Source organism: Podarcis pityusensis (genome assembly GCF_964106645.2).
Source record: "Podarcis pityusensis genome assembly, chromosome: 3".
Lineage (NCBI taxonomy): Eukaryota > Metazoa > Chordata > Lepidosauria > Squamata > Lacertidae > Podarcis > Podarcis pityusensis.
Window position 1 is genome coordinate 72,220,661 of NC_138026.1, and position 26,503 is coordinate 72,247,163.

The 26,503-nt window shown below is 40.7% G+C and overlaps 1 protein-coding gene across 1 annotated transcript in view; it reads right to left on the minus strand.

The window, feature by feature from the left end:
* Positions 1 to 26,503, minus strand: part of PDE10A (phosphodiesterase 10A) — a 120,095-nt gene that overhangs the window by 69,549 nt on the left and 24,043 nt on the right. The window contains exons 2-8 of the mRNA XM_081000765.1: positions 18,720 to 18,848; positions 13,049 to 13,077; positions 8,216 to 8,336; positions 6,268 to 6,317; positions 2,973 to 3,113; positions 2,331 to 2,486; positions 1,917 to 1,967 (exon numbers count right to left, since the gene is read on the minus strand). Coding sequence (XP_080856891.1) covers positions 1,917 to 1,967; positions 2,331 to 2,486; positions 2,973 to 3,113; positions 6,268 to 6,317; positions 8,216 to 8,336; positions 13,049 to 13,077; positions 18,720 to 18,848 — 677 coding nt within the window. The remainder of the gene's footprint in view (positions 1 to 1,916; positions 1,968 to 2,330; positions 2,487 to 2,972; positions 3,114 to 6,267; positions 6,318 to 8,215; positions 8,337 to 13,048; positions 13,078 to 18,719; positions 18,849 to 26,503) is intronic.

Sequence of the window (26,503 nt, forward strand, 5' to 3'; positions counted from 1 at the left end):
AATGCTATTCTAGGCTGCATCAACAAAAATATATTGTCCAGATCAAGGGAAGTAATAGTACCACTTTATTCTGCCTTAGTCAAACCATACTTGGAATACTATGTCCAATTCTGGGCACCACAATTTAAGATGGATGTTGACTAGCTAGAACATGTACAGAGGAGGGCAACCAAGATGATCAAGGGTCTGGAAACTAAGCCTTATGAGAAGCGCTTGAAGGAGCTGGGTATGTTTAGCCTGGAAAAGAGAAGACTGAGAGAAAATATGATAGCCATCTTCAAATATTTTAAGGGCTGTCACATGGAGCATGCTTGTTTTCTCCTGCTCTAGAGGGTAGGACTCAAACCAATGGCTTCAAGTTGCAAGAAAGGAGATTCTGACAAAACATTCAGAAAAAACTTTCTGACAGTAAGAGCTGTTCTGCAGTGGAACAGACTCCCACAAGAGGTGGTGGACTCTTCTTCCTTGGAGGTTTATAAACAGAGGTTGGATGGCTATCCGTCACAGATGCTTTAGCTGAGATTCCTGCATTGCAGGGGGTTGGACTAGATGACCCTTGGATCCCTTTCAACTCCATGATTCTATGATGGCCACAGCTCATTTGCCAGAAAACCTTTTAGCAGCAGCATCTACCATTATTTTCCTGGCTTCTTGATTATTTTAGTAGGGAAAATCATTCCAGTAAGCACACAAAGAGTTTAGTGTTAACCCAAATAGTGTTATATAAATAAGTTTACAATGTTATGTTAGTTACTATGGAATTACCCACCTACAATTTAAACTCTTTAAACCTCCATTTTTTTGGAGGTTTAAGGAGCAGAACAGGGCTGCTTGCAAAGGGCTGCTCTTTGAAGTCCTGACAAGTGGGGCTTCAAAGCACAGCATCACCTGATGTCACTATGTCAGATTGTCTGACGGACAGACAACGACCCTGCCCACATCTCAGTTTTGACCCACCAGAACCTAGCTTTATTAACAGGAACAATACTTCCTATCAAATTCTGGCAACACACTTTACATTATGGAGGGGATATTTCTTGCAGTACTGTAAAAACTTTATGTTAAAGGTGCATTTTAACTGACTTTGCGAATTTCTCCTGGTTGTACCTGTTGGCTATATATATACATTGCCATCTGTTATGTTGACTGTTATACCATTCATTTCAAATCAATAAAACATTGTGGGGTTTTTAAGTTGCCCCACAAGCAGTTGGCAGATAAAGATCTGGCCCACCAGCCAGAAAAAGTTCCCCATCCCGGCGTAAGACTCTGAATCTGGAGGATTTCATACTCAGATTCGACACACAGAAATCAATGGATTGCAATAACATAAATCCTTGGGTCTACTCTGAGTATGGCTAACACTGGCTATCACCCAAAATATTTTTAAAAGTATTGGGTGGGTCTTGGGAAAAAGGAGGCTCAAACTGAACTTTAGGACACACACATGTCATGCTCATAGAAATGTATGTTTTGACTTGTCCACATCCAAACTTGCATCTCGTGTGGTGAGAGCTTGATGTGAACTGGGTTCAAGTCAAAAAGTAATTATTAAGTAACTGAATGACTCTCAATTTATTCTGGGGTTACATTCCAGGGATAGCACCTAAAGCCAAAATTGCATGTAGTCAAAACAAATTGGTCTCAACGGCAGATGGAATTGCTGAAACCCTTTTCCTGGATACCTGCCCCCTAATTTGCCAAGCGCATAAAGCTGAATGTACATAAATTAAATGCACATAAGTTGCAAGTTATCTGTACACCCTTTTGAAATACAGATAATGAAATATAACTTGATTACGTTGTCAAACAGTTTACATCAATCAGATATTAAAAAGCTGATTGATCATGTTTTATATTCCTAGAATCTGTTTACTGCTTTCCTAAAAAAACAAAAACTTTTTCCACGGTCTTACCTCTACTTGATGTATTGCTACAGAAGCCCATGCAAGATTCGCTGTTGCAACCTGAAACAAAAGAAAATCCTTATTTCCTGAACTGTATTAGTGACCAGCCACTCTGCTCCTGCAATGCCCCGTTTCTGAGTCCTCCACTGGCGACAGCTGGCAGTAACATAATTGGCTGCACATTACACAGAATCATAGAATTGTAACTTTCAACCAGCATGTGCAAGCATGCTGCTCATTCACATTCAACCACAGTTTACTTTCAACCATAGTTTATTTTCAACTTGATGTGATAAGTCAACCAGATCAATGATTTGGCCCAGTGGATATTAATAATGTAAAATCTGATCCACAGTTATGAAAGTGGCTTCATCCCTTCCCCATAGCAACATTCAAATACCCACTATCACATTTAGGCTTTACCTCCTGATGGCTGAGGAGGAAGGTGTCATTGCCCCAGTGTCGATAAAGCTCCAAGATACCAATCAAGTCACCAAGTGTAGTAACTATTGGCAAACAAAGCACAGACTTGATGCGAGTTCCTGATTCCAGTCCAGTACCTTTGGGAAACCGCTCATCCTGGGAAGGCAAGCACAGTTTTAAACTTAATGGTGTGGTTTTTTCCCTTATCGCTAAAGTTATGTCAGTTTTGTCTATAAATCTGGGATATCTCTGTTGAAATCTTGAGGACAAACTCACAGCCTAGCCTTCAGGTGTATTACAGATTCTGTTCAACATTGGCAAAGGGGTGTATAAACACACTATCAATGCTAGGCCATGTTGATTTATAACTGGATAGATTTTGTTCTTTCTGAAACAGCCTGCATTTTGGGGACTGCCTGATTCAGCTCAGGGTCTGAGGTTAGGTCCACTTCAGGAAAGAAATTGCACCATTGTTTAGGAAATACATGAAGAAGAATTACCGGGAAACTTGTTTGAAACCTCTTTTTTCTTGATTGAACTGATGATTTAAATCAATCCACTTTGCCTGAACAGAACTCACTCCCACATAGGTATGAAAACATTTGCAGCCTGACATTATTTTTTAAAAAGACAGTAATTTACCCCCAAAATATCTTCTACTAATAATGTTTTTCTAGATTTGGCTACATATGCAGATACTGTGGTGCCAAGCATAATGGGTCCCACAGGAACAAGATGTGGTTGTCCATCCTTCACTCCTGGTGGCGTGAACACACAGAGGCTCTAATGGGAGGAAGTACAAAAAAAGAAAACTGCATTTTAAATGTTTGACTCTTTCCATAGTAATCACAATGTTATACGGTACTAGAACAATCCTGAAATCAGTAGTTTACATTCATTTACATTTTTTGAAATGCTGAAATACGGCATTGTTATTTGGGGGCAGGGGAAGGTTAATTCACTATTTTGTCCTTATGAAACTTTTCCAACTCAACTGATTTTGCTAAATTATGCAACGCTCCAAATGAAAATAAGCATGGATGGAAAATTGCTATGGAGGTTATCATGTAAATGGAATTCTGCTTAAGGAACACTCTTGCCAATGGGAGCAAATTCAGAATCCCAGCCATTGCTTTTATAATAAAATCAGGTTGAGTTGTAAAGGAACTTCTCCCACGCCCCAAACAGTCTGTCAGGTAAGAGAACATGGTAGAAATGGGACTCTGCTCCGTGTTTGTTTGTTTTTGAAGAGGATTATCATCCTCTGTACTAAGATACTTAGGGGGTAAGTGCACTATTACTCACATATGCTTCTATCCTATTCCTTTCTTACCACGAACTGCTACTTGGGCCCAGCAATTCCCTTCACCCATAAAAAGAGAGGTGGAAAGACTTTGGGGAAATGCAGGGCTGAATCTTGCATAGAAAAGCACTGCTTCACTGAGGGATGTGGGGAATGGTACTGAATAATGCTGCTTTGGATCTTGTGCTGGGAGAAACTTCAACCCCAGTGTGATGCAAGGAAGAAGGAAATGAGCTTCTTGGCTAAAGAGAATGTATATGATGTTTCTTCAAGTGGTGGGGGGGGGGGAGGAGGGATTCTGGTGGACTGCAGCCATTGCCAAGAGCAGCTGAAGAGTTCCAAGGGGATTTCCCTGCCCATTTGCAAAGCCAACACATGGAGATGGGGATGACAGCACAATGAGGCAATGCCAGTACTAGGATAATGCCAAGGCATATGGCATATCAAGTGGGAAGTGCAGAATAGGCAGGGAAGAGAAAAACCAACCTTTGATGTAACAAGCTAAGGGCTGTTTGTCTGTGGGTCACCTTGAGCTTTAAACATGGTTTATTAACAAAAACCATGCACAAACCATAATTTAGTATTACATATTAATGTGGCTATTGTGAGTTACTCTGAAAGCTCTGCTATAAAAGAAACCATCAACAAGAGCTGGGCTGTCAGCAAGGAGTGCGGCTGTGAGTAGGTTGGCGCACTGACAATGGCATGATCAGGAAACCACCAGCAAATGTACTTGTATGCTTCAGATTTAGACTTCAGAAGTGCAGCAATGGCCTAACTATTATGTGTCAATTTTATGCCCAACTATAGTTTAACCTACCCAACCTTCCAGGCGAAAATCCCATCATCCCTGATCATTGGCTGATGGAGTTGGAATCCCAAAGCAACTGAAGGATACCAGGTTGGCCTGATCCAGTAGGAATCTTCTTATGTTCTTAAACAAATAATGATTTGCCTCATCTAATCTCTCCCCAACAAAAAAATGCATGAAAAGTAAGTAACTCTGGCTTGAGTCTAAGGGTGTTTTGAATTAGCGGAAAGACACTTTCACTTGCCCGAGGCAGCCCCCCAAATTCTGGTGATTTCTCCATTATGTACATCCCCAATGCCTCTTCCCACACCATCCTGGAAAGCTCCACAGCCCCCAAGAGTGGCTTTGGGGAGCTGAAGAAGGTTGCAGTGCAGAGGAGGTTCCAATAAAGTCCTGCTATATGAATAGAGTTCCACTTGCAGTTCTCTGAATTCAACCCATAAGAAATACAGTAATTCCCATTACTAGGTTCAGTAAGGGACAGCTATAAGCTATTCCATGGCATAAAATGTTTAGCAGAGTCACTAGGTGGCACTGCACATTGTGTAGAATTAAGTAAGAATTCAATGTTTTGTATTCTAGAATAAGAGCATAATAAATTCACCTTAAAGCATAAGCATGTACTGTTTCTCTGGCTTCTTACTTCCATTTTCAGAGTAAATGTATCATGTCAACACATATGGAAAGGTGAAACCTACCCAGCAGTGGCTGACAGGGCTGTGTTGCTGATATGGGTTCCCAATGCCACACATTGCTGCCCATCACTAGGAGGGAAAGGACCAAGGCAGTGGGGAGCTCAGCACAGTGTGAACGTAATAGTAGGAGCTTAAGATTGATTCTGCTAAGCTCCACGGTGCCTGGCCCCTCCTTATCTCAGCAACTGGCAGCCACATGTGGTGTTGAGAAGCCAAGTCAGCAACACAGTCATGCCTACAGCACCCCGCCAGCCACTACTGAACCCATCTCATAGCTACATTGCTATTCTCATCCATTTGTCAGGGAGGTAATGCTCACAATAATTCTTAGAAAGGAAGAAGTTCTCAACTATCAAACTCCAATAGATTGGTGTCACTAGAGGGCATATACCCAATAGTTCTTCAAGGACTTAAATGTGAATTCATGGGGGGGGGGGAATATAACAAAATTAAAATAAGCCTTCCTACAAGATGTTGGCCTATGAAACATAATTTAATTAGAGGAAAGCACTTTTAATCGCAGAATTGTTAGATCTGTGGATAAATAGGGTATATAAAAGCAAACATGGTTTTTGCAAAAGACCATGCTACGTACGGTATTAACATTATCTGAAGATATCAACAAGGATGTAGACAAAGTGATCCAGAGAAAACCACGTGCTTGGTCTTTCACAAAAACAATCCATAGCTTTTCTCAAAAAATACCCCTAAGGTAACTTATGAGCCCCAGGACAAGGGATGGACCATGTTAATGAAGAAAAGAAATGGGAAAATTTGGAATTTTCACAATCAAAGGAAAACAGCAGTAGTCCTAAACTCAGAGGCCTATCCCACAGAGTTCAATGGAACTTACTCTCTAGTATGTGTACTTAGGGCAGTAGCAAGAAGTCAACCCATGACATTCTCTGGTTTCGTAATACAAATTTAAACAAAGCTATTAATTAATGGAGATTCTTTTGGTAAGGTCAGCAGAGACCAATTTGTTCATCAATGCAGATTGTTAGCTGCATTTACAGAACCACATCTCATAATCAATGCATAGCTGGTTAACCCCTGTTAAACCTTCTACAGTACATTGCATTAAGTGCCTTGCAGATGGGAGTTCTTTACATAGTTTTACATACTTACATTATTGCATTCACCCAGGAAATATAGTGCAAATCCATCAGCATTTGTAGCTGCCAAAGAACAATTAAAACATTAAGGAAAAGACTGATATACTTGCTGAGGTTATATAGGGCATGCCCAGCTAGCTTCCTTTATTAATCTTATATGAAGAACTATACTAAACTATACTTCACTAAAAACGAAGTTTATGAATAACACAAAATCACTTTAGGAATTACATTCATCTGTGATGCTGTTTACATAAAATATGTTCTCAATGGAATTTGGCATAAAATATATATTAAAACATTCTATTTGTAAGCTCCTAGCTATGGACACAACAAATTATACAATGGTCTTGTTTTGTTCAGTGAGTGAATAACTATCTAAGCATAAACTGAAAATACAAGACAAAACTTTGAAAGCTAGAAAGAGCTTCCAGTGGGGGGGTATAGGAGGGAGATTTTCAATGTCTTGTATAGTTACCATCAAAGCCATCAGTCTTGTCTTATCATTAATTATTCCACCAGCTCCTGTTAACAACCTGCAATCTTTTTCAACCTGCCTTGATTCCCATTCTTCTTTGCATTGCCAAAAAAAAGGTAAGAGCAAGATGAAAATGTGAACAAAATTGTTATGCAAAAATAATTTGCTCCACCTATTATTAATTATACTTATTGGTTTCATTTGTATTTCATTTTTTCCCTCTAAGTGCAATGCAATGAACCATTTTCAACCTCGCCCAGTGAACTACTTTTCACAACTGCCCTCTAAACCAGGGGTTGCTGATCTGGTGCATGTGGATGAAGGCCTTTCTTTGGTGACCCTGGGATAAACCATAATCCCTAGATGCCAAGTTTTCTCTTATTTCCTTTATGTAAGTTTCTATTATTTTTAGAACCTGAGATACGAGGCAAAACACAGACACCATTCTTCACATTTTTTCCATGGGAAATCAGCCTGATCCACGCTTTCGGTGTTTTATTTTATCCTCTGCTGAAAATACCCCTGGTGGGAAAATTCCTGTAGGCACCCATGTGTGTGAGAGAGAGGGGGTGAGAAGCACCTGGGAGAGCAGGGAGAAATGCACATGTAGCCTCTGTAGACAAGAGGCTCTGTAGATATGTAGTCATCAGTTGAGAGGGAGAGGTGGATGGATGGGGTTGTTTTGGTTTTTTGCAATTTTGAAACCATGAAGGAGCATCTCCACCCCCATCATTCAGCCCAGACACTTAGGTCCAGCACTGAGGGCCTTCTGGCGGTTCCCTCACTGTGAGAAGCAAAGCTACAGAGAACCAGGCAGAGGGCCTTCTCGGTAGTGGCGCCCGCCCTGTGGAACACCCTCCCATCAGATGTTAAGGAAATAAACAACTACCTGACATTTAGAAGACATCTGGAGGCAGCCCTGTTCAGGGAAGTTTTTTATGTGTGACATTTTAATGTATTTTTAATCTTTGTTGGAAGATGCCCAAAGTGGCTGGGGAAACCCAGCCAGATGGGTGGGGTACAAATAATAAATTACTATTATATTATATTATTATTATTATATGAGGGGGAAATAGTTTTCTTTCAGTGGGTAAGGGACTGGTTTTTTTGAAAAACTGGAAAAAATGCAATACTATGTTTGTTTTCTTAAGTACTCTTTTTTAAATGTATTTTTATTAAATATTTTCTTGATTTACAAAAGTATGTGCAATGTCTCTCTCTCATATTTTTTCCATGTAACATTTTTACAAATCAGTTTCATTTGTTGAGACATTAGGAAGAAAAGGGGGAATCCCAGACTGCACTCCCTGGCCAAAAACTGGAAGATATTCTATACTCTGAAACATTTGAAAGTACCTTTCCAACATTAAGCCTTAAGTGCGCTGCTTGTTTAGTAATTCAGTCAAATACAGAAGCATTTACTGTATATTTCTGCCTTTGAATCTTGGATCCAACATAATAAACATAATAAATATTTTCTTACCCATTCGAATGATGCTACTCAATTCATATAAGAGCAGTTGATTGTGCCCTCCTATATCCATTCGCTGCTCTATAAAGCCGTTCAGGTCATATACCACTGCTTGGATATCAGGATTCTGGTACTATTGAAAAACAAGCACATATTGAAGAACCATTAAAACTTTTATGAAAAATCAGTATAATCAGAAGTTATTGGTGATTTGGTGTTTTACAGCTCCTATTTTGGAAATAGGTTTGGTGTTTTTATTGTTTAAATTTTAATAAAAATTATTAATAGAGCAGCAGCAGTAGTAGTAGTTGGTTGATCTAAAGCAGCAGAAAATCCAAAAGAGAAACAGAAGAGAAGTCAATGCTTAAGGAGAAGGAAACCAGGGAGCGGTGAAGCACAACAACCTAAAGATACTCTCCTTTTCTATGAGCACAAAAGAAGTAAATAAAGAACTCTCATAGCTCAGTGGCAGGGCCCATGCTTTGCATGCAGAATATTCCAGGATTAATCTCTGACATCTCCAGGTAAGGCTGAAAACCCTGCAGAACTGCACGTAGCTCAGTGTAGACCACAGACTGGATCCAACCCATTATGTTTGCCTACAGTGTGTAGGTCCTGCACAGATAAACATTTTGGCAATGCTAACTGAAGAATCAATATATTGATTTCTTACATGGCAAAACTTCCATATCAGGTTTATATTGAAAACTATTAACCTATGATCCTTTAAAAGCAAGGATCACAAATTCTTTGAACTGTGCATGGTTCAACTGCAAACTAACATCTAACATGAGCAAATATAGTCAAAACTAATTGTAAATTAAGTGAAAATTTATTAAACTAATTCAGCTATCCATGTAAAAGAATAAAAGAACAGTATTCTTTCTGAGCACAAAATTTTAAACTACTTGTTCAATTTTAAACAGCCTAAATATGTGTGTGTGTGTGTGTGTGTGTGTGTGTGTGTGTGTGTATTAAAACATTTTTATATATTTTTTAAAAAAGCTTCCTTTTTTTAGATGAATAAAACCACACTTCTCTTTGCTGTTCATAACTACATGAAAAAGTTCCTCTTTGCATTTCTTAACAATGATAAAGGAGTGAAGGACCTGAAATATTAGATCATAAAATGAAATTAAGAGTGCTTTTTACACTTGACAGAACAAAGAGTATTTAAAAAGTGACATTTTTAAGTTTTAAAAAGGTGCTGTTTTCATTTAAAGGCTAATGAGAGCAAGACAGAGGGAGCATTATTACAATTCTAAATTTAGAGCTTAGGATAAATTTTCAGATAAAGCAGAAAATGGTCTTCAACTTTATATATATATATATATATATATTAGTACTGCGAAATAAAATACCATAATTTAAATTTCCATATTGCCAAGGCAATACATTAGTAAAGTATTATTTCCAGGTCTTTCTGTCTATGACTTGCCCATCAGCCAGCCATAGAGTCACCACTCCTTCTCCTCCCAGTTCAGTTGGTGGGGGGGGGGTCAAACACAAATCCCTGGACACTCCATTCCTCTCTGTTTTCATCCCCTTTTCTCTCTCTTCCTGCCATGTCAAGGGATGTATGAAATTAGACTGAGGCCACATGCAGCCCTAGGGCAACACACTCCTGCCTTATGCTCTCACGTTTCAGCTTCAGATTAAGAGTTAGACAAATATCCAGCAGAAAGTTATGGAAGAAAACCCCAAGTAAATGCATTATAGATAACTTACTGAGGATGATGAGCTGAGTGACAAGCATAACTTAAAAGTGCACATCTTCTAATGTATAATACACAACAGCAGAAGATTCTACACCCACAGGGCACATGTAACCAAGTCTAAATATGGCTGAATGCCAAGGAAGAAATGTGAGCAAGCACATACTGCCAAATGAGCAACTTGTCGCTCTCAAAATATATATGCATTCTTCTCCATGATATGTCTTCAATATTTTCTCACAAAGACGGCAAAACCTAAGCCTGCTTGATGGAACTATCCTATGCATAAATTTCAATGGGTGTTACTACCAGTGTATATAGGACTGCAATCAGTTGTTGTGAATGTTGCAGCCTTACTGTTGTAATTTCCTCCAACACAACACCCAGTTCTGTAAGAGGGTTTGGAAACAATAACACTTCACAGAAGTACAATTCCCAGGGTCCCCTGAAGAAACCAGAAAGTATAAACATTTATAGTGTCCATGTGCCCTTAAAGAGATACAGCAGCAACGCATGAGAGAGCTACTAGCAACAGATGGCAATGTTTTATTGAAAGCATGCCACGGCAATCAGTGAAGTACTTCAACAGTTTTCCTAGTGATATCTTCAGTTTGGCATAGGGGGAAAGAGCTGGAAATAAAATACATGCAGCATTCAATGGCTGAATTTCACACAGCTGCATCTCAAATTACTAGCGTCAGGTGGGAGGTGTATTTCTTAAAATGACTGCAAAAATTACAGAAAAATAACACCTCATGTTGATATTTCTCTAACTAATCCTTAGCAGTGAACTTAGATCCACCTGTAGTCTAGAAAGCTCTGTGCTAAGATGCGAGAAATAAATAAAGAGAGGGGATTATAGCATGGTAAGTAAGGAAGGGAAAATGTCTGCAATTTCCACTCCCTGACTCATCAATCAGAAAATGCAAAAACATTCTACTTGGAAAGAACAGAGGTGTGTTGCAAAGAAAATCTCATGCAAGTATTTTCCATTTTTGAGGGGCTACATTTTATATTGTGATTAAGCGCATTCGTACAGTAGGACTCCTACAGCTCAGATTGACAGTGATATCATACCAATAGAACAAAGACTGCTTGGACAAACTCACTCCAGAAATTATGGCAGGACACTCTGATTTAATAAGAACTAAGAGTCTAGTATTTCTTTTTACTGTTAGTCAGGTTTTTATGGCACACAGGGAAATGGTTTAGCTAGAAAATTTTAAGTACATTTCCATTTCAAAACTTTTAATAATTTAAGGCATTTCCATCAATGAACTACTTTTCAAAACAGTAAGATGCTTTTTATTCAGTGATTTGCTCACAATCTGCATAATTTGGGAAATGGTTTACAATGTTGCAACATTTCCAGCATACCATTTCTTCTTATCAATGTTTCAAGTTGGCATTTGAAAGGAATATGTTCTGTAAATCACAACGACCAAAAATAACTTGAGTAGGTCTCAGTTCAGAAACTAATCCGACCTTTACATGGTAAAGGATCAGCACCAATTTTACCCTCACAAGTATACATAAAATCATATATAATGCAGATACCCAATTATACGCAATTCAGGATAGATTAATCTCAGGGTTCTGCGTTCGAGCCCAACGATAGGCAAAGAATTCCTGCATTGCAAGAGGTTGGACTAGATGGCTCTCAAGGTCCCTTCCAATGTTACAATTTGTACAGTTCTTTGTTACAAAGTTCAGGAAGATCACTTAGGACTGGGTACCTATTTGGTGCCACTCATTCCTTAGCTAAGCCTAATAGATTCAAATGTTGCTCCATATACAATTGCATGAGAAATCTGGAAATATTAATTCTTCTGGCTGTGATTCAGAGAGCCCTTGAATTATACACTGGGATTTCTGTATTCACAGCAGCACTCTGGAGCACACAATAGCCTCATTCAAAGTTAACAAAAGCAGTGTGGATTATTTAGGGGGAAACTGCACATTACATTGCAGCCATGTGTGACATTAACCTGACATTCCTTCTATACCGCAAAATGCTCTTGGAAGGGGGTGATTTGTTGACAAGGGATTGGGAGGGGGGAAAGGAAGTTTTTAATCAGGCTTGTTACCCCTGGAACTCCCCCAGCTGCTTTTGCCCCAACCTAGTGCCTGTGAAGTATGCACAGATCCAGAGTAGTACAACTGTTTGAGCAGGGCAGTTTAAATAAATAATAATAAATTTTATTTATACCCCACCCTCCCCGGCCGGAGCCGGGCTCAGGGCGGCTAACACCAGTAAAATTACAGTAAAAACATAATAGGGGGGGAAACCAATTTAAAATACAGGTTAAAATACAATTTAAAATGCAGCCTCATTCTAAAAGTAGCGCATAGATCAAAACCATAAGGGTCAGACTGAGTCCAAACCAAAGGCCAGGCGGAACAGCTCCATCTTGCAGGCCCTGCGGAAAGATGTCAAGTCCCACAGGGCCCTAGTCTCTTGTGACAGAGCATTCCACCAAGTCGGGGCCAGTACTGAAAAGGCCCTAGAGAAATGGTTGCTGCCTAAGCCATTCCTTACCTCATGTTCCTTCTACAATGCAAATAATTTCCTCTTGAAAACACTTAGCAAGAGAAAACCAGCTGCCACAGCTAGAGCTAAAACAAGTATCTGAAAGGTGAGAGATGGAAATGCACACTCTGTGCTCAAATAGACTACGATTCAGCCCCTAAGGGGCCTTTTCTGCTCGCCACACCTGCTAGCCGTTCCCCCTTCCTCAAAGGAAGGCTTTTTTGCAGGGTGGAAGGAGGGAGGAAGAAGGTTTCACAATGCAAGGCAAGAGGATGGAAAGAGTGATGAAACTTAGGTAATAGGGGATTTTTGTTTTTTCAAACTCGCTTAATTTTCAGGGCAAGCTGGAGGTGGCTCACACATTCCTAATCACAGTTTCAATACATTTGGTTGCAGTGTACCATGTCCTTATTTACTTCTTAAGGCTCTGAGTGGTATTTTAATTGGTCTGAAAGTTGTTAGTGTGCTCACCAGCAATTTCTCTGGAGCTAATTCGATGAATGAAGTGCAACGCATCAGGAAATTCATTTCAAATCAACAGAAGGCTGCTTGGACAGTTTTATGTTCTGGGGAAGAGAGACACACCTGTACGGTACTTACCCTGCTGATATGCTTAGGAGTCGAAACATCTGTAAGAAAAGGAAGCAAACAATTAGATGCTCCTGGAAAGTTCAGAATAATTTTAATTTTCAAAAAAATTCCAAAGTTAAATAATCCTACTGCTGCTTTCAGTGTCTATTACATCACAATATATTTAGAATTGTTTTATTCCACATCCTTATCTTCAGTAGAATACTTAATTTTGGCAAGTTTTAAGAATTCAAATCTATTCAACATATTAATCTATGGCTCATATTAGCAGCTTGCAGCTTGAACTAGGAATAAAGTCCCACTTCTACGTTCCCTGAATCTACAAGCCAGACCCTTGGGCACATGTCCATCTTATGGCACCTCAATGCTGCTAAAGGCACTGGTAAGATGGTATAAAATATGAATTGCAAATTTCCAATGCATTCTTCCCTGGTGCACCCAGCCAAGCAATGGGCAAATGGAAGTTACCAGAGGCTGCAGCCCCACCTGCAGCAGGCATAGGAAACCTCCCAGTATGAGGCATTTTGGGGGAGGGCATGCTGCCGTCATATGACAGCAGTGGTCTCATCCAGACTTCTTTGCTGCCCCATTCTGGGAACTGGCACAGTGAAGGGGCATTTTCTTCCCTGCCCACCTTCTGCCTAGGCCACCATGAGTGCCAGGCTAGGGGTGGTCTGGCTCTTTACCTTAATCAAGACACATGAAACATATTGGTGGAATAGAGCTGAGAAGTTTCCTTGTGCCTTCTCTAGCAACACTGCATCAAGTGAGTGCTGACACAGCCTGGTCCAGAGAAGGAAGACACACGTCTAATAATTAACTCTTTATTGGCAAGAGAAGCACTTACAGCAGCTTCCACAATACTCTGTATACACATGCTTTTAGCCTCTAGGCAACTGCCCACAGGTCTGGCCCTATGGAGCAGGTGCAGCAACAGTGAGGCCACTCACCTCCCCTGCCTTATATACTTTCCTCTGACAGGTTGCATGCCCACAGCCTGAGACTTCTCCTGCATGGAAGTCATTGCTGCTCTTCCCTTTTCAAGCCCCTCCTGGTTCTAGGAGACACTGGGATGGGGGAAGGTGAAGAATCTACTCATCCATCCCACACCAGAACCATCCCTTCTTCCTCCACCACATCCTGTGCACCTTCCTCCATCTCCAAATGCCCTTACTCTCACTTCCCTGGCTCCTGCTTTGCAGGAGGCGTGACACCCCATAAATCACTGGCCCCCTCTCCTGGGTCACTCTCCTGGTCCTCTGTCTCTGCTGCACACTCTTTGGAGCCCTGCCAGTCCCTTCTAATGCCTGCCTGCCAGATTAATAACCCACCAATATATATGGTATTATGAATTTTAAAATTGAGGACATGCTTATGGGATGGGGCAATACCTAGGGGAGTTTCAAGTTGCTAAGAACTGGTGTTTTACAGACCAGCCAAAGTCTACATTTGGCTCAGTCACATAAGAACAAATTGTAACAGTCTCTGTTTTGTTTTTGCTATACTGTACAATGTTTGGAAAGATTTCAAGCTGAATGCAAATGGTTGCTTTTCCTCACTAATCAATGTGATGTTCTGACTGATGTATCTTTTTTTTTTCACCTGTATGCGTTGAGGTTCCTTTATTTCGTATAACAAAATAACCATGAAACAATAATTCTGTATAATAAAAACAACAAGAGTAAATTCCTGTAACTTCTCTCCTCCTAATGTTAATCTGTCACAGAATATAAAATATATTGTCTCACTGGCTCACTTGGTTTCTATGTTCTTGAGTACATTGAAAACAAACAGACTTTTGCTGAACTTTGCAATGCAATCCTCAACATCTGCAGAAAAGTCAAGACTGAACAGTTCCCTCTTTTCAGACCAGCTGACAAGAGAAACAAAAGGAAATACCCCTTGGGAATTGTCTGCTAACGTCAACAAGGGTAAGGGGATCATTAGCAGTAGAAATGATAGGTTACCACATGGGAGAGAGCAGGAATCCAATGTAGAACAGATTTACGTCAAGGGAACGATTTCATTCTCTCCGAAGGAACCCTACTGTAACTACAACATACGTACATTTGTACTAAAGACGTATTTTATGCACGGTACTCTAGGGACTGAAAATATGACACTGAGTAAATGTTCAAATGTCCTCTGGACAAACATGAGCACTGGAAAAATGACAAGAACATACATTCCTTTATTTCTTCAGGATATTTGAACAAATCTGTTTTGAATAATACTCTACCTTTTTCCTAAGGGCTTATCCGCACTTCCTCTTGTCCTGCTGCTTTCCCCCCAGGGAAAACCACTCTTTAGTGCTCAGTCAGAGCAAATGGCAATTCAGGTTCTCTCCAGATTGAGATTTGCTCTCATTTAGCACTAAAGAGTGGGAAAGGAGTGGGACAAAGGGATGAATGCTGTGGAGTACAGATTCATGGTAGAACAGAACAGAACAGAATAGAATAGAATAGAATAGAATAGAATAGAATAGAATAGAATAGAATAATTGAGTTGGAAGAGACCCTGAAGACCATCTAGTCCAACTTCCTGCAGTGCAGGAATATGCAGCTGTCCCTTACGGGGATCGAATCTGTGACCTTGGCATTATTAGCACCACGCTCTAACCAACTGAGCTATCAACATATAGAAAAAGCATGAAAATTATATTATTTCATGTGACATGTTCATTTCATCTGAAATACATAGAAGAAAAGGAATGCAACTCTAAAATGTTTTTCTCTTCACGCATTTCTCTGTAGCCTCCCTATCTTTTCTTCCAAATGAATTCATACCTGCCACAACTCCCTGAATTTAATGTTATATAGCAGAAACCTCTCCAAACAGAATTAAGAGCTTTCACTTTACTGTAACACAGAAAGGGCAAAAGCCTTTAAAATGGTTCGGAGCAAGGAGACTCTCTATATACAGGACAACCCGAACTGTTACTTTGTGCCGTGCCTGCTTTGCTCCTGCAGGCTGCTCAGCTCAACATTCAGTGATGAATTCCCTCAAGGGATCTTCTGAGGCTGTTTCATCACAGTGCTTTGTTCTATGACAATAGAGGTATGCTCACCTCTGCAGAGAGAAAGCAGCCTTGAAGAAGCAAGGCTGTTTTATGCAGGCGGATGAGTCACCTTTGAAGGTCCAAGAGGCTCCCAACGCCCCCAACTTTGTAATGAAGTTCTTGTATCAAAATTTAAGAGCAAATGTCAATAAAATGACATCAACGGTCTTGGCAAGCAAGTACAGAGATCACATTGACTGTGGTGAATAATATATTAAATTACACAATGTTTTTATTGCATCCCAGTAAAGTCTAAAGCTGGATCTGGGTGGAATACTGGTCCCTGGGATATGAGGTCTGGTAGGATTGGGAGTGTCCATGCAGTGATCACTTTCAGAACTAGAAACTCAAAGAAACAAAGACGCTAGGGTCAATGGGGGGTACCACTAGGACTAGTTGTGCCTGTTCCCATATCTTGTACAGAATTCTTGGTAGGATCACCACCAGAGGAAAAGCATAATGGAATCCAAGAGGCCATGGTGATATCAGAATGTCCCATGCCTCTGCTCCTGGGTCCTGGAACCTCTAGTAGTAGTATGGGAGGCAAAGAGGTCTACATTGAATGGGCCCAGGGTTCACTGAAGGTGTCTGAACACCAGGTTGTGAAGCATCCATTCCCCTGGATCCAGCCTGGGGCAACTCAGACAATTGGCCTGTGTGCTGGATGCACCAGAGATGTATTTCAGAGAGATGCTAAAGAGATGCTTCTCTGCCCAGAACAGGAACAAAGTAGTCTCTTGTTGCAGATCTGTTTTGGTCCCTCCTTTTCTGTTTATCTAGGATTGCACACTCATGTTATCTGTTCCAATCAAGTCATGAGGCAGGCACCAGCAGCAGAAGTGCTGAATGGCTAGTTGTGCTGCAGAGAGTTTGATCCACTTGACGCTGTGTTGGAATTTGGTGGCTGTCCAGTCCACTGAGACTAACTGTCCCTCGCAATGTGCTCCCCAGTCTTGTAGGCTGATGTTATGGTTCTTTGGTAGCCAAACCTTTCCAAAGGTTAGCCTCCCTGGTCCACCAATGCATGCTCTCTTGTAAATATAGAGGGATTGGAACATAGAGATGATTGCTGTGGATAATCAACCATTGGTGTGGTAAGAGGAACCACTGAAGCGGTCTCACATGCAATTGGGCCTGTGAAGTGAATTGTGAGGCCAACATGCATAGACCCAGGATACAGGCTAACAACATGATGTCCATCCTCTTGGACAGTATCAATAGTTTGGCATCAGCTTTAATCTTGACTAAAATTGTAGAGAAAGGAAGATCTCTGGGCCTGCGTTGAAGTGGAGGATGGGCAGAAGGATAATCCTCAAAGCCCAGGAACTCCTCCTCAGAGGAAGGAGGGGAATGACAAGCCTATGTCACAACCTGTGCTGGGCTAGTTTCCTCTGGGGCACTGAACTGGACATGCAGTGGCCAGGAAAGAGAAGGGAGAACAAAGGTAACTGGTCTTAACTTGTCTCTAGAACGATGGGCCCACTTCTCCTGCTTTTCCCACCTAAACTGCTGCTTCATTGCACTGGCAGTAGGTTGTAGATGCTTGGTGTTCTGCGAAGCCTTATGGGGCTGCTGGGTCTCACAATCGCCCATCAGGGCTTGCTGTGAGCCCAAAGAGGCCATCTCACCCTTTAAGGGAGGGCAGAGTCTTATGAAGGAACAGAGGGTCACCCCACACAACTGCTGCAAGGAAGCAGTGGGTTCCAAAGGCCTGATCTTGCCTGCTCAGGAGCACTGGGCCCATCTGGGCCTGGTCAGGAAACCCTTTGGAAACCCTTTCTGTCATGGATTGCGGGGGGGAGGGGGATTGGGGGGAACTTGACAAACATAGTTGTGCCTGTAAGAATCCTCTGGTACCAAAGGGATGCAATCTGTAACCAAAGCTGCAAAGGGCTGCTCTGATTTCCAGGGTGGGGGCAAGCACTGCCACAGCCACTTGCAGAGCTTCCAGGAAGCTTTCTAGCATCCTAGCCGCTGCCAAGCTCAGCCCACAGCCATGATCGGTGAAATCAGATAAAAATTGTAGCCAGGAGTAAACGCCCCAGGCAAGCTGCCTGCTTCTCCCTCTTCTGAAGAGGGGAAACAGGACAGGGGGGAGAAAGATCTAGAATTTCTTTTCTTTTTTAAGAAATAAGAATAATAATAAGAGGGTTAAAAAGTGAAGTGAGAAAGAATAAGCTAAACCAAGATGATGAAATAAGAAGAGCCAAAGGCAATGAAACTGCTTCATCGAGGCAAGAGCAAAAAACTGAAGAGGGGACAGCCTATCTCCTTGTAATAGCTACTCCTGCCTTTGCCCACTAGAGGCACAAGGAAGCCCAACTCAGTTGATTTATGGCTGTGCTTCTAAGTCAAAATAACTTCTCAGAAAGGAGGAGGAGAAGACATACTTACTCTCCTTCCTTGGAGGTTTTTAAGCAGAGGTTGGTCATCTGTCATGGGTGCTTTAGCTGAGTTTCCTGCATTGCAGGGGGTTGGACTAGATGACCCTTGGGGTCCCTTCCAACTCCATGATTCTATGACTCTGTTTCTACTTCTGCATGTTCAAAAATGTATGGAAATACAATTCCAGAATCAGCCCAATCATCAGGAGAATGATTCCAAAAGTTACTGAGATATTACCTTCCTCTGTGTTGTGTTTCCTTCTCAGCCATTTTTCCACTGTTTCAGCACTTACACTTTCTGACACAAATTCATCCAGTACCTGGGGATGGAGAGAAAGATAGGCCTTCACTTTTTCATCTGTCAAACCTGAAAAAGAGAACATTGCTGTTTATACTATGACTATTTTAATGAGAAATGTTATGGAAATAACAAAAAAGACAATCAGGAATGAGCTCTGTTGTGCCATGTACATCAGAATCACCTGGCCTGAAAACTTTGCAATAATTCAAAAGGTGATAACAGAAAGATATAATGGAGGCCTGCACTCTGCAAGTAACAAATTGCATGAAAGTCCACTAACTGACCACTATGAAATCAACCCATGAGCAGAAAGCTAAAGGTAGGCAAACAGTTGCTGAGCCACTGGCAAATGAAAACCAATGAAGGGCCAAGTGTCTGGAGGACCTTGAAAGAGAGCCAAGTAGACAAGTAACTAAATGGATTTTTTAAAAAAATTAATTAAAGCAACAACTTTAATTAATGTAAACATGCATTAATTAGTGTGCATTTTGTTAAAGTAGAAACAGACTTTTGAGGAAACATTGCACTGAGTTGACAAAGCAACACTTCAGTGATTTCAGATACATGTGTCTGAACAAGTTTCAGATGGCACATGAAAAATCTGGCGGGGGGGGGGGCGGATCTAAAAATAAAGATTACCAGACATTTGCTGTATTCCAAAAAGTGAAAATCAGGACACAAGGTGTTGAGCTTCCGATAAGGGTTGCCAAATTTTCCAACACATTTAAGCAATTTCTGCCCGGACACTATTTCCAACTGCTGTGTTCCAGTTATGTCCAAGAAATTCCGGACGTATGGCAGCCCTATTCCCACCCCACCTCACCTGCGTGTGTGCTATCCATTGATATAGATCTAAGAAGCAATAGTGGATGCACATGGGTTGAAAGCAATACACAAGTCTCTACTGCTAAGTGGGGGGCGGGGGGAGCAAAGAGCGAAGAAATTGCCATTGCCAGATAGCACTGTGTGATAGCAACTGAATGATGGCGTGTACTAGGACTCCTCTCAGCAGCACAGTGCAAGGTCATGACCTGGAGAGTACCCTATTCATCTCATAAAACAAAACAAAATAGGAGCTATTTCCAAATATATTTCTTCTTCCAAAGAAAAGCATACACATACGAATAGAGACAAGTATGCACACGCACGCACACACACATACACACAGGCAGAGTAGTTAAGATTTGGATATAACCACAGACCTCAAGCTATTGCACTGAAAGGAAAGAGAAAGTGGAATCTTATAAAGGAGGTATTGTGATGATTTTTTTTCAAAGGAAAGGAATTGTACTTAATGAAAATATACCATGTCCCACTGCAATGTCACCAGATTCACTCCATTGGAATTACAATTGGCAAAAACAAATAAAGCCTGCAAACGGTACACATGTAGTTGGCTACTTAAGCAGACATGGCCCAATTCTGAGCTTGAACCGTTGTTGCTCTTCAATGGTTCAAATGTGACTTTCCCACAAGTTCCAAAAATGAAACAGGGCAACAAATCTCTGCCAGCATAATTCAAGCTTGACCTAGCCTCACACATCTTCTAGTCATTACACAAAGACAGAGGTGCTAGTTCCAACAGTATGTATTCCCAGAGAAAAATGGCCAAAAAGCTCCCTTCATAAGTTTCAAACACAAGGCAAAAATCTTGCATGCGAGTACTGACAAACCTCCTAAAGCTGGTCCACCTGTTTTGTGTGTCACGATTCATCCCTGCTTGATTGTTGATATTGTTGAACCACAGCTCCCATCATCCATGACCACTGGTCATGATGACTGTGGCTGATGGGAGTTGTAGTCCCAACAACATCTGAAGCATACCAAACTTAAAGAAATTGGTACTAAACAAGTTTGTACTAGGAATGTTTCTTGCCTGCTTTGAATAGACAAACCAGCAAGTATGTCTGTCTTTCATGCCTGCAACTTGTACAGCAGGAATGGGAAATCTCCAGATGTTTTGAGGCTATTGCTCCCATCATACTGGCCAAAATGCGAGTTAGCATCCTACAGCATCAGGAAAGCTGCAAGTTCCCTATCCCTGTTCTACAGCATGAAAACAAAGACTCTCACTTTAAAGATAACGAGCAGATAACAGCGGCAAACAACAGCACAGTTCTGAGAGTACTGAAGTAATCAAATACACAAATAAACTGAAAGCAATAATAATAGCCTGACAGACATGGTAGAATTTTAAACAGAAAATGTTAACATACATGACAGAATGTCATTATTCATGACAGAGTCATTTCTGTGTCCTCACTTACCCTTACTTAAAGCCCATTGATGTCCATGGTCCTGTTTATGCATAATAATGCAGGATCACAGTCACTGAGACTAAAACAAGTATCTTCAAAACACTGTACTAGAAAAACAACAGCTTACATTTAATAATAATTTTAAAAAAGCAGCTCTGGTCGCCTCATAACTTTGAGTTTAGCATGCAAGGTTTTCCTCATCTTACAAGTTTTTCATTGCAAAAATCCATTTCCTATCTTCACGTTGCAAGAGCAATACGATACAAATATTTTTCAAAGGTGTGTCGGAAACAAGTGCAGCAAATCGCCTAGAGGGAGTAAGTTGCATGTTTTCACAAACAGAAAACACACTGAATACAAAAGTGATAATTAGTTCTGCTGGGGACAGAACTAATTAGAATAACTCCTTAACTACTGCTTCTCACTGTGAATGCGTGGATAAGAAACATTTGTTTTAGCACAAATAATAAAAAATTATTCCTTCATCATCGTTATTTCTACAATAATAATATTTTTATGTAATGCTTCTAAAGCATTCAAAACACTTCATATAAACTCATAATCCTTATAACAACTGACTTGTAAAGTCAGTATTATTCTTATGGGGGTATTGTGGCTGAGAGATGTACCTTATTTATGCATTGCTCATGTGTAGTACAACTGGGTGTCAGGGGACTCAGCTACACAGCTGCAAATAAAACGTTTTAAATGTGTTGTAAAGCGCAATATACAAATGTGACACAAGACGGCGACAGTGAGCTATGCCAAATTCAATATATTTTTCAAAACTTTTTTTAAAAAAGCATTTTCACAGCATTGTTTATATGTGTGTAGATTCCATCCTGAAGTAACATCTAGGCACAAGGAGCGTCTTGCAACTCTGCCATTCTATTCAGACAATTGCTCACAATGCATGTTTGTTTACTTTTAAAAATCCAAAGTCAGGAGTAAGACTAAAGATGCGCCCCCACTCTGGTCTGTGAACATGGCCTGTAAGCAAGTTACACGTGTGCAGGGATACATGGTCTGCCTAAGGCTACCTACCTAGTGAGCTTTGAATTATAGACTTACCAGCTCACAGTGCCTTTTAACAGCTTTGGGTCATAAACTTCACACTTAAGTAGGTGGAGATAGCCTTGCCAGTTATCCATGTTCTTGCTACCTTCTTGTTAATATTTTATTACAATGCGCTTTGTGTGGAGCTGGCTTCAAAAACAGTCTAGAATTTTTTGTCAGTCCAAAATAGGGTGGCAAGCTTGTTAACTGGGACTGGGCAATCTGACATTACTCCTGTCCTCCGAGAGTTGCCTCCCAGTGTTTCTTGGCTCAGTTCATGGTGCTGGTTAAGTCCTGCATCATTGCTGATAGATCACCTCCTCCCACATATAGCTACGCAGACAATGAGGTCACCTCTGAAGGCCCTTCTCCAGGTGCCCTCACCAAATAAGGTGAAGCAGTTGGCTACCAGGAAGAAGGCTTTGTTGGCTATAACACCCTGATGATGGAATGTCCTCTTCAGAGAAGCTCCCTTGGTGCCCACTATATCCTTTTTGATATGAGGACATTCTTATTTCCCCAGAATTCTAAGCAGATTTTTAATGGCTCTTTAGCAGCATTTAATGGATGAAATTCAACATGGCACTAAGAGGGTTTTTTCATCAATGCATGCATTTCTGCTTGTCAGACAGAACCATGTCTCCTCTCCACCCCCACATTGTTCTGTTGGTTCTCCTGACCCTCCAGAGCAGATTTTCTTCTGGGAGGGAACATTGGGGGGGGGGAGCTCTTGTGCACTAGCTGGAGTCCTTCTGCTGGCTTTCACCAACACGCCAGGTTAGTTGAATCCAGTCAAATGTTTTTGCTTTTAGATCTGTTGCACTGGTTGAGAATTCTATTGGATTGTTTTATTCTTATGCTGCCTAATACTTTTCAATGCCACATTCTGCATTTTAAAATTTCTAAATTGTATTTTTAGAATATTTTAACTGATCATTGTCAGATGGCCAGGGAAACTTTGGTTATGGAGCAGAATATAAATGTAAGTGAAATCTCTTCTGCTTTTAAGTTATAGCCAATGCATGTGTATACCACCATTTAATATTCCTGCTGAATGATGGAATCCAGTGCTAAGAACACCCAGGATTGCTTCAAGAGAGTTTGTTTTATTTATTTGTTGTTTTATTCAAGAGAGTTTGTTTTATTGTTTCCAGGGAGATTAGAGGACATTGGGTGTTTACTGAGCATTCATTCTGATTAGCTCGCAGGGAGGTTAGGTGACATTACACCAAGCAGATGCTGTCCCACTTTCCAGTTTCTATGTCCTGTCACTTTCCTTCTTGCAAAAGTCTGGTGCCAGGACTGGTTGGTTGGGCAAGAGCTCCAAACCAACTTTAATTATGCAACCTGAACTGGCCAATTGGATCCCACCCAAAAATAGAGACAAACTGGAAGTGCACAGCATCATAAAACACAGTCCTGTTTACATTGCATATAGATGCAAGTAACACAATCCATAGGTTCACCCAGCTCTTATGTTCACAGAGAACCCCTGAGTACGTTAGAGCACAATAGATCAAGATGCATTACTGTAAATCATTTTTTAAAAATGAATTTTGTAGAACTATGAATATATGAGTTTCTAAAAACCAATGTTAGAATCAGATATCCACAACTGTAATAATCCTAACCTACACCCCACCCCCAAGCACTGCCTGTTAATAAGTCTTACTTCAGAGTCTAGACTGATTGCAAGGCTGTGACCTTAAATTGGCCTTTACATTCTGGGAAAGCTTTTCCCACCCTGAAGTGGGAAACCACATGAGGCTCCAATACGGTTTTTTAAAAAAAATATCCACTATGAGACAGGATGGTACATCCCAAAGAGCTAAATAATGTCCTGCATATCCTGGGAACAGGAAATTCCTACCCTGTGAATTCCTGTTTCAGCATGCAAAAGGGGGGATTCTGCAGTTTATTGGGATGACAGAAGGACTGGCCATGCCTTTGTGGTCCATGCAAGAGGAGTGAATCATAACAGAATACCTTCCTGCCTCTTATCAAGACAAAATCCACAGGTAAGAAATCCCTTTTCGTAGTAATTTTTTAAGGCATCCATGGCATGTGTGTACACTGCTTCATTTGGATTAAAAGCTAATCCCATTAAATGAATCCCTTCTTTGTTCAAAACATCAGAATTCAACGGTAATTTTATAATATCCTTTTCAAGTCAGACCTTTTTTTAAAAAATAAAATAAAGAATCACAATCCATTTAAGTGAAGAATGCACAGCACAAAAAAAGCCCTAAGCAGTACCTAACAGTTGTGCTTGGACAAAATCTGTCAACCACTAATAAACAGAATGTGCTTTAGTGGAAACAAATTGAAAGTATCATTTTCAGTTACAGAGAATATAATTGATTTATTCTCCTATCGAATCCAAGCTTTGTTTTCCCACCAAAAAGCCCTTATACCAGGCATAGGCAAACTCGGCCCTCCAGATGTTTTGGGACTACAACTCCCATCATCCCTGATCATTGGTCCTGTTAGCTAGGGATGATGGGAGTTGTAGTCCCAAAACATCTGGAGGACTGAGTTTGCCTATGCCTGCCTTATACCTTCTCCAACTGCCCATGCGGAGTACAGGCAACTCGCATCTTACGCTTGTTTTATTTACATGATTGCAGCGTTGCGTGGTTGGTGGAGGAAATAAATAAATGGAGAGGGAGGAAACCCAGTCTCTGTTTATCTATTTCCCCCATCCCACATGCGCAAAGTTGTGATCACGGTTTACCCAGCTTTCGGAAGATGCTGCAAGGGCTCTGTCAGCATTTCAGAGGCCTCACACAGCCCTTCCAAAGCTAGGTAAACAGAGCATCAGGCGCAAGGGCTCTGGCAGGGTCGTAGACTTCTCCCTTCTCTTTCCCAAAGCTGAGCAAGCACCTACTAGGCTTTGGGCAAGGAGACAGGAGGACTCTAGGACCTTGGCAGAGCCCTACCTTCCCAAAACCAGATAGGCAGTCCTGCACATTGCACAGGAGGCAGTTCCAGGGGTTCATGGCTTTATGCATTTTTGCATACAAACATGGACCCCTGGAACCAAGATGTGAGTTACCTGTAGAAGACAGGGTATTCAGGGACTGAAGAGACCTCAAGTTCTGAAGGGTGGGCAGCATATAGTCTTAAAACCCCTTTTAAAAATAATGCTTTGTCACATGCTACCTTGATATAGATCTTTTATCTACTACCCAAAAGGCAATACCATTTCACAACTGCTTTTCCCATTTGTTATGTTTCCTTTTACCTGCTTTCAGTCTTTCATTCCCACTATTTTCAAAGGAAAATAAGGAAGTACAGTAAATAAGAGCAAGGCAAGGGAAACCTTTAATTAAGAGGCATGATTAGAAAGAAGATGGATACTTCTTCCCAAGAAAATGTTTCATCTGTTAGATGATAATCTAAGCCTTCAAAACCAACATATTTTTTTCTGTGATAACTGTTATTACATGTAATCTGTGGGCTAAATTACAAAGTTCAGCCTTAATTATGATCACTCTGCATAAGCATTAGGAGAAGCAGACCTCAAGTTTTTATGGATTGTTCCCTGCTTAAACTAAAGAAAAGCAGCGACTTCCTTCAGCACAACTGCAACAAAATTATCATTTGAACTTCTTGTTAAATTCATTTGACAGCAATTTCAGATTTATAAATCAGATATATTAGCTCCCTCTATTCATTGGTTTGCTGTTACTGAAGAAGATTGACAGGAAACCACATGCAATAAAGTTTCATGCTCAATTGTGCATATCCAAATATTAGCCCACAAAAACTTTCAAAGACACCATTTACTGCTCTTTGCCCATGAGCAATCCATACACAGAACACTAAAATACAGTGGTACCTCTAGTTACGAACTTAATTCGTTCCGGAGATCCGTTCTTAACCTGAAACTGTTCTTAACTAGAGGCATGCTTTTGCTAATGGGGCCTCTTGCTGCCGCTGCGCCACTGGCACACGATTTCCGTTCTCATCTTGGGGCAAAGTTCTCAACTCGAGGTAACTCTTCCAGGTTATCAGAGTTTGTAACCTGAAGCATTTGTAACCTGAAGCATTTGTAACTCGAGGTACCACTGTATTAACATTAGTTATTTCAAAAAGTTCATGATCTAAGATTTTTGCTGTTTTGACATTCCGCCATTTCCCGCCAGTGGACATTACCGACTTTTTAATCAGTTAGCACAAGATTAATTATTTTAATTTCCCACCCTCGCATCCCAAATACAGTTTTAATCAGTTTCAAACCATAATGTTCTCTCCTATTTATGTGATCTAGTGCCATCTCATTTGCTAAGCTCATATAAACTGAGCAAAATGAAACCCAAGGCCATTAAATTGATGCACCCTGTGGGAACATATAGAACACTTAGGTTACAAAATAAAGTTATTTAACACGCTAGACGATAAAGG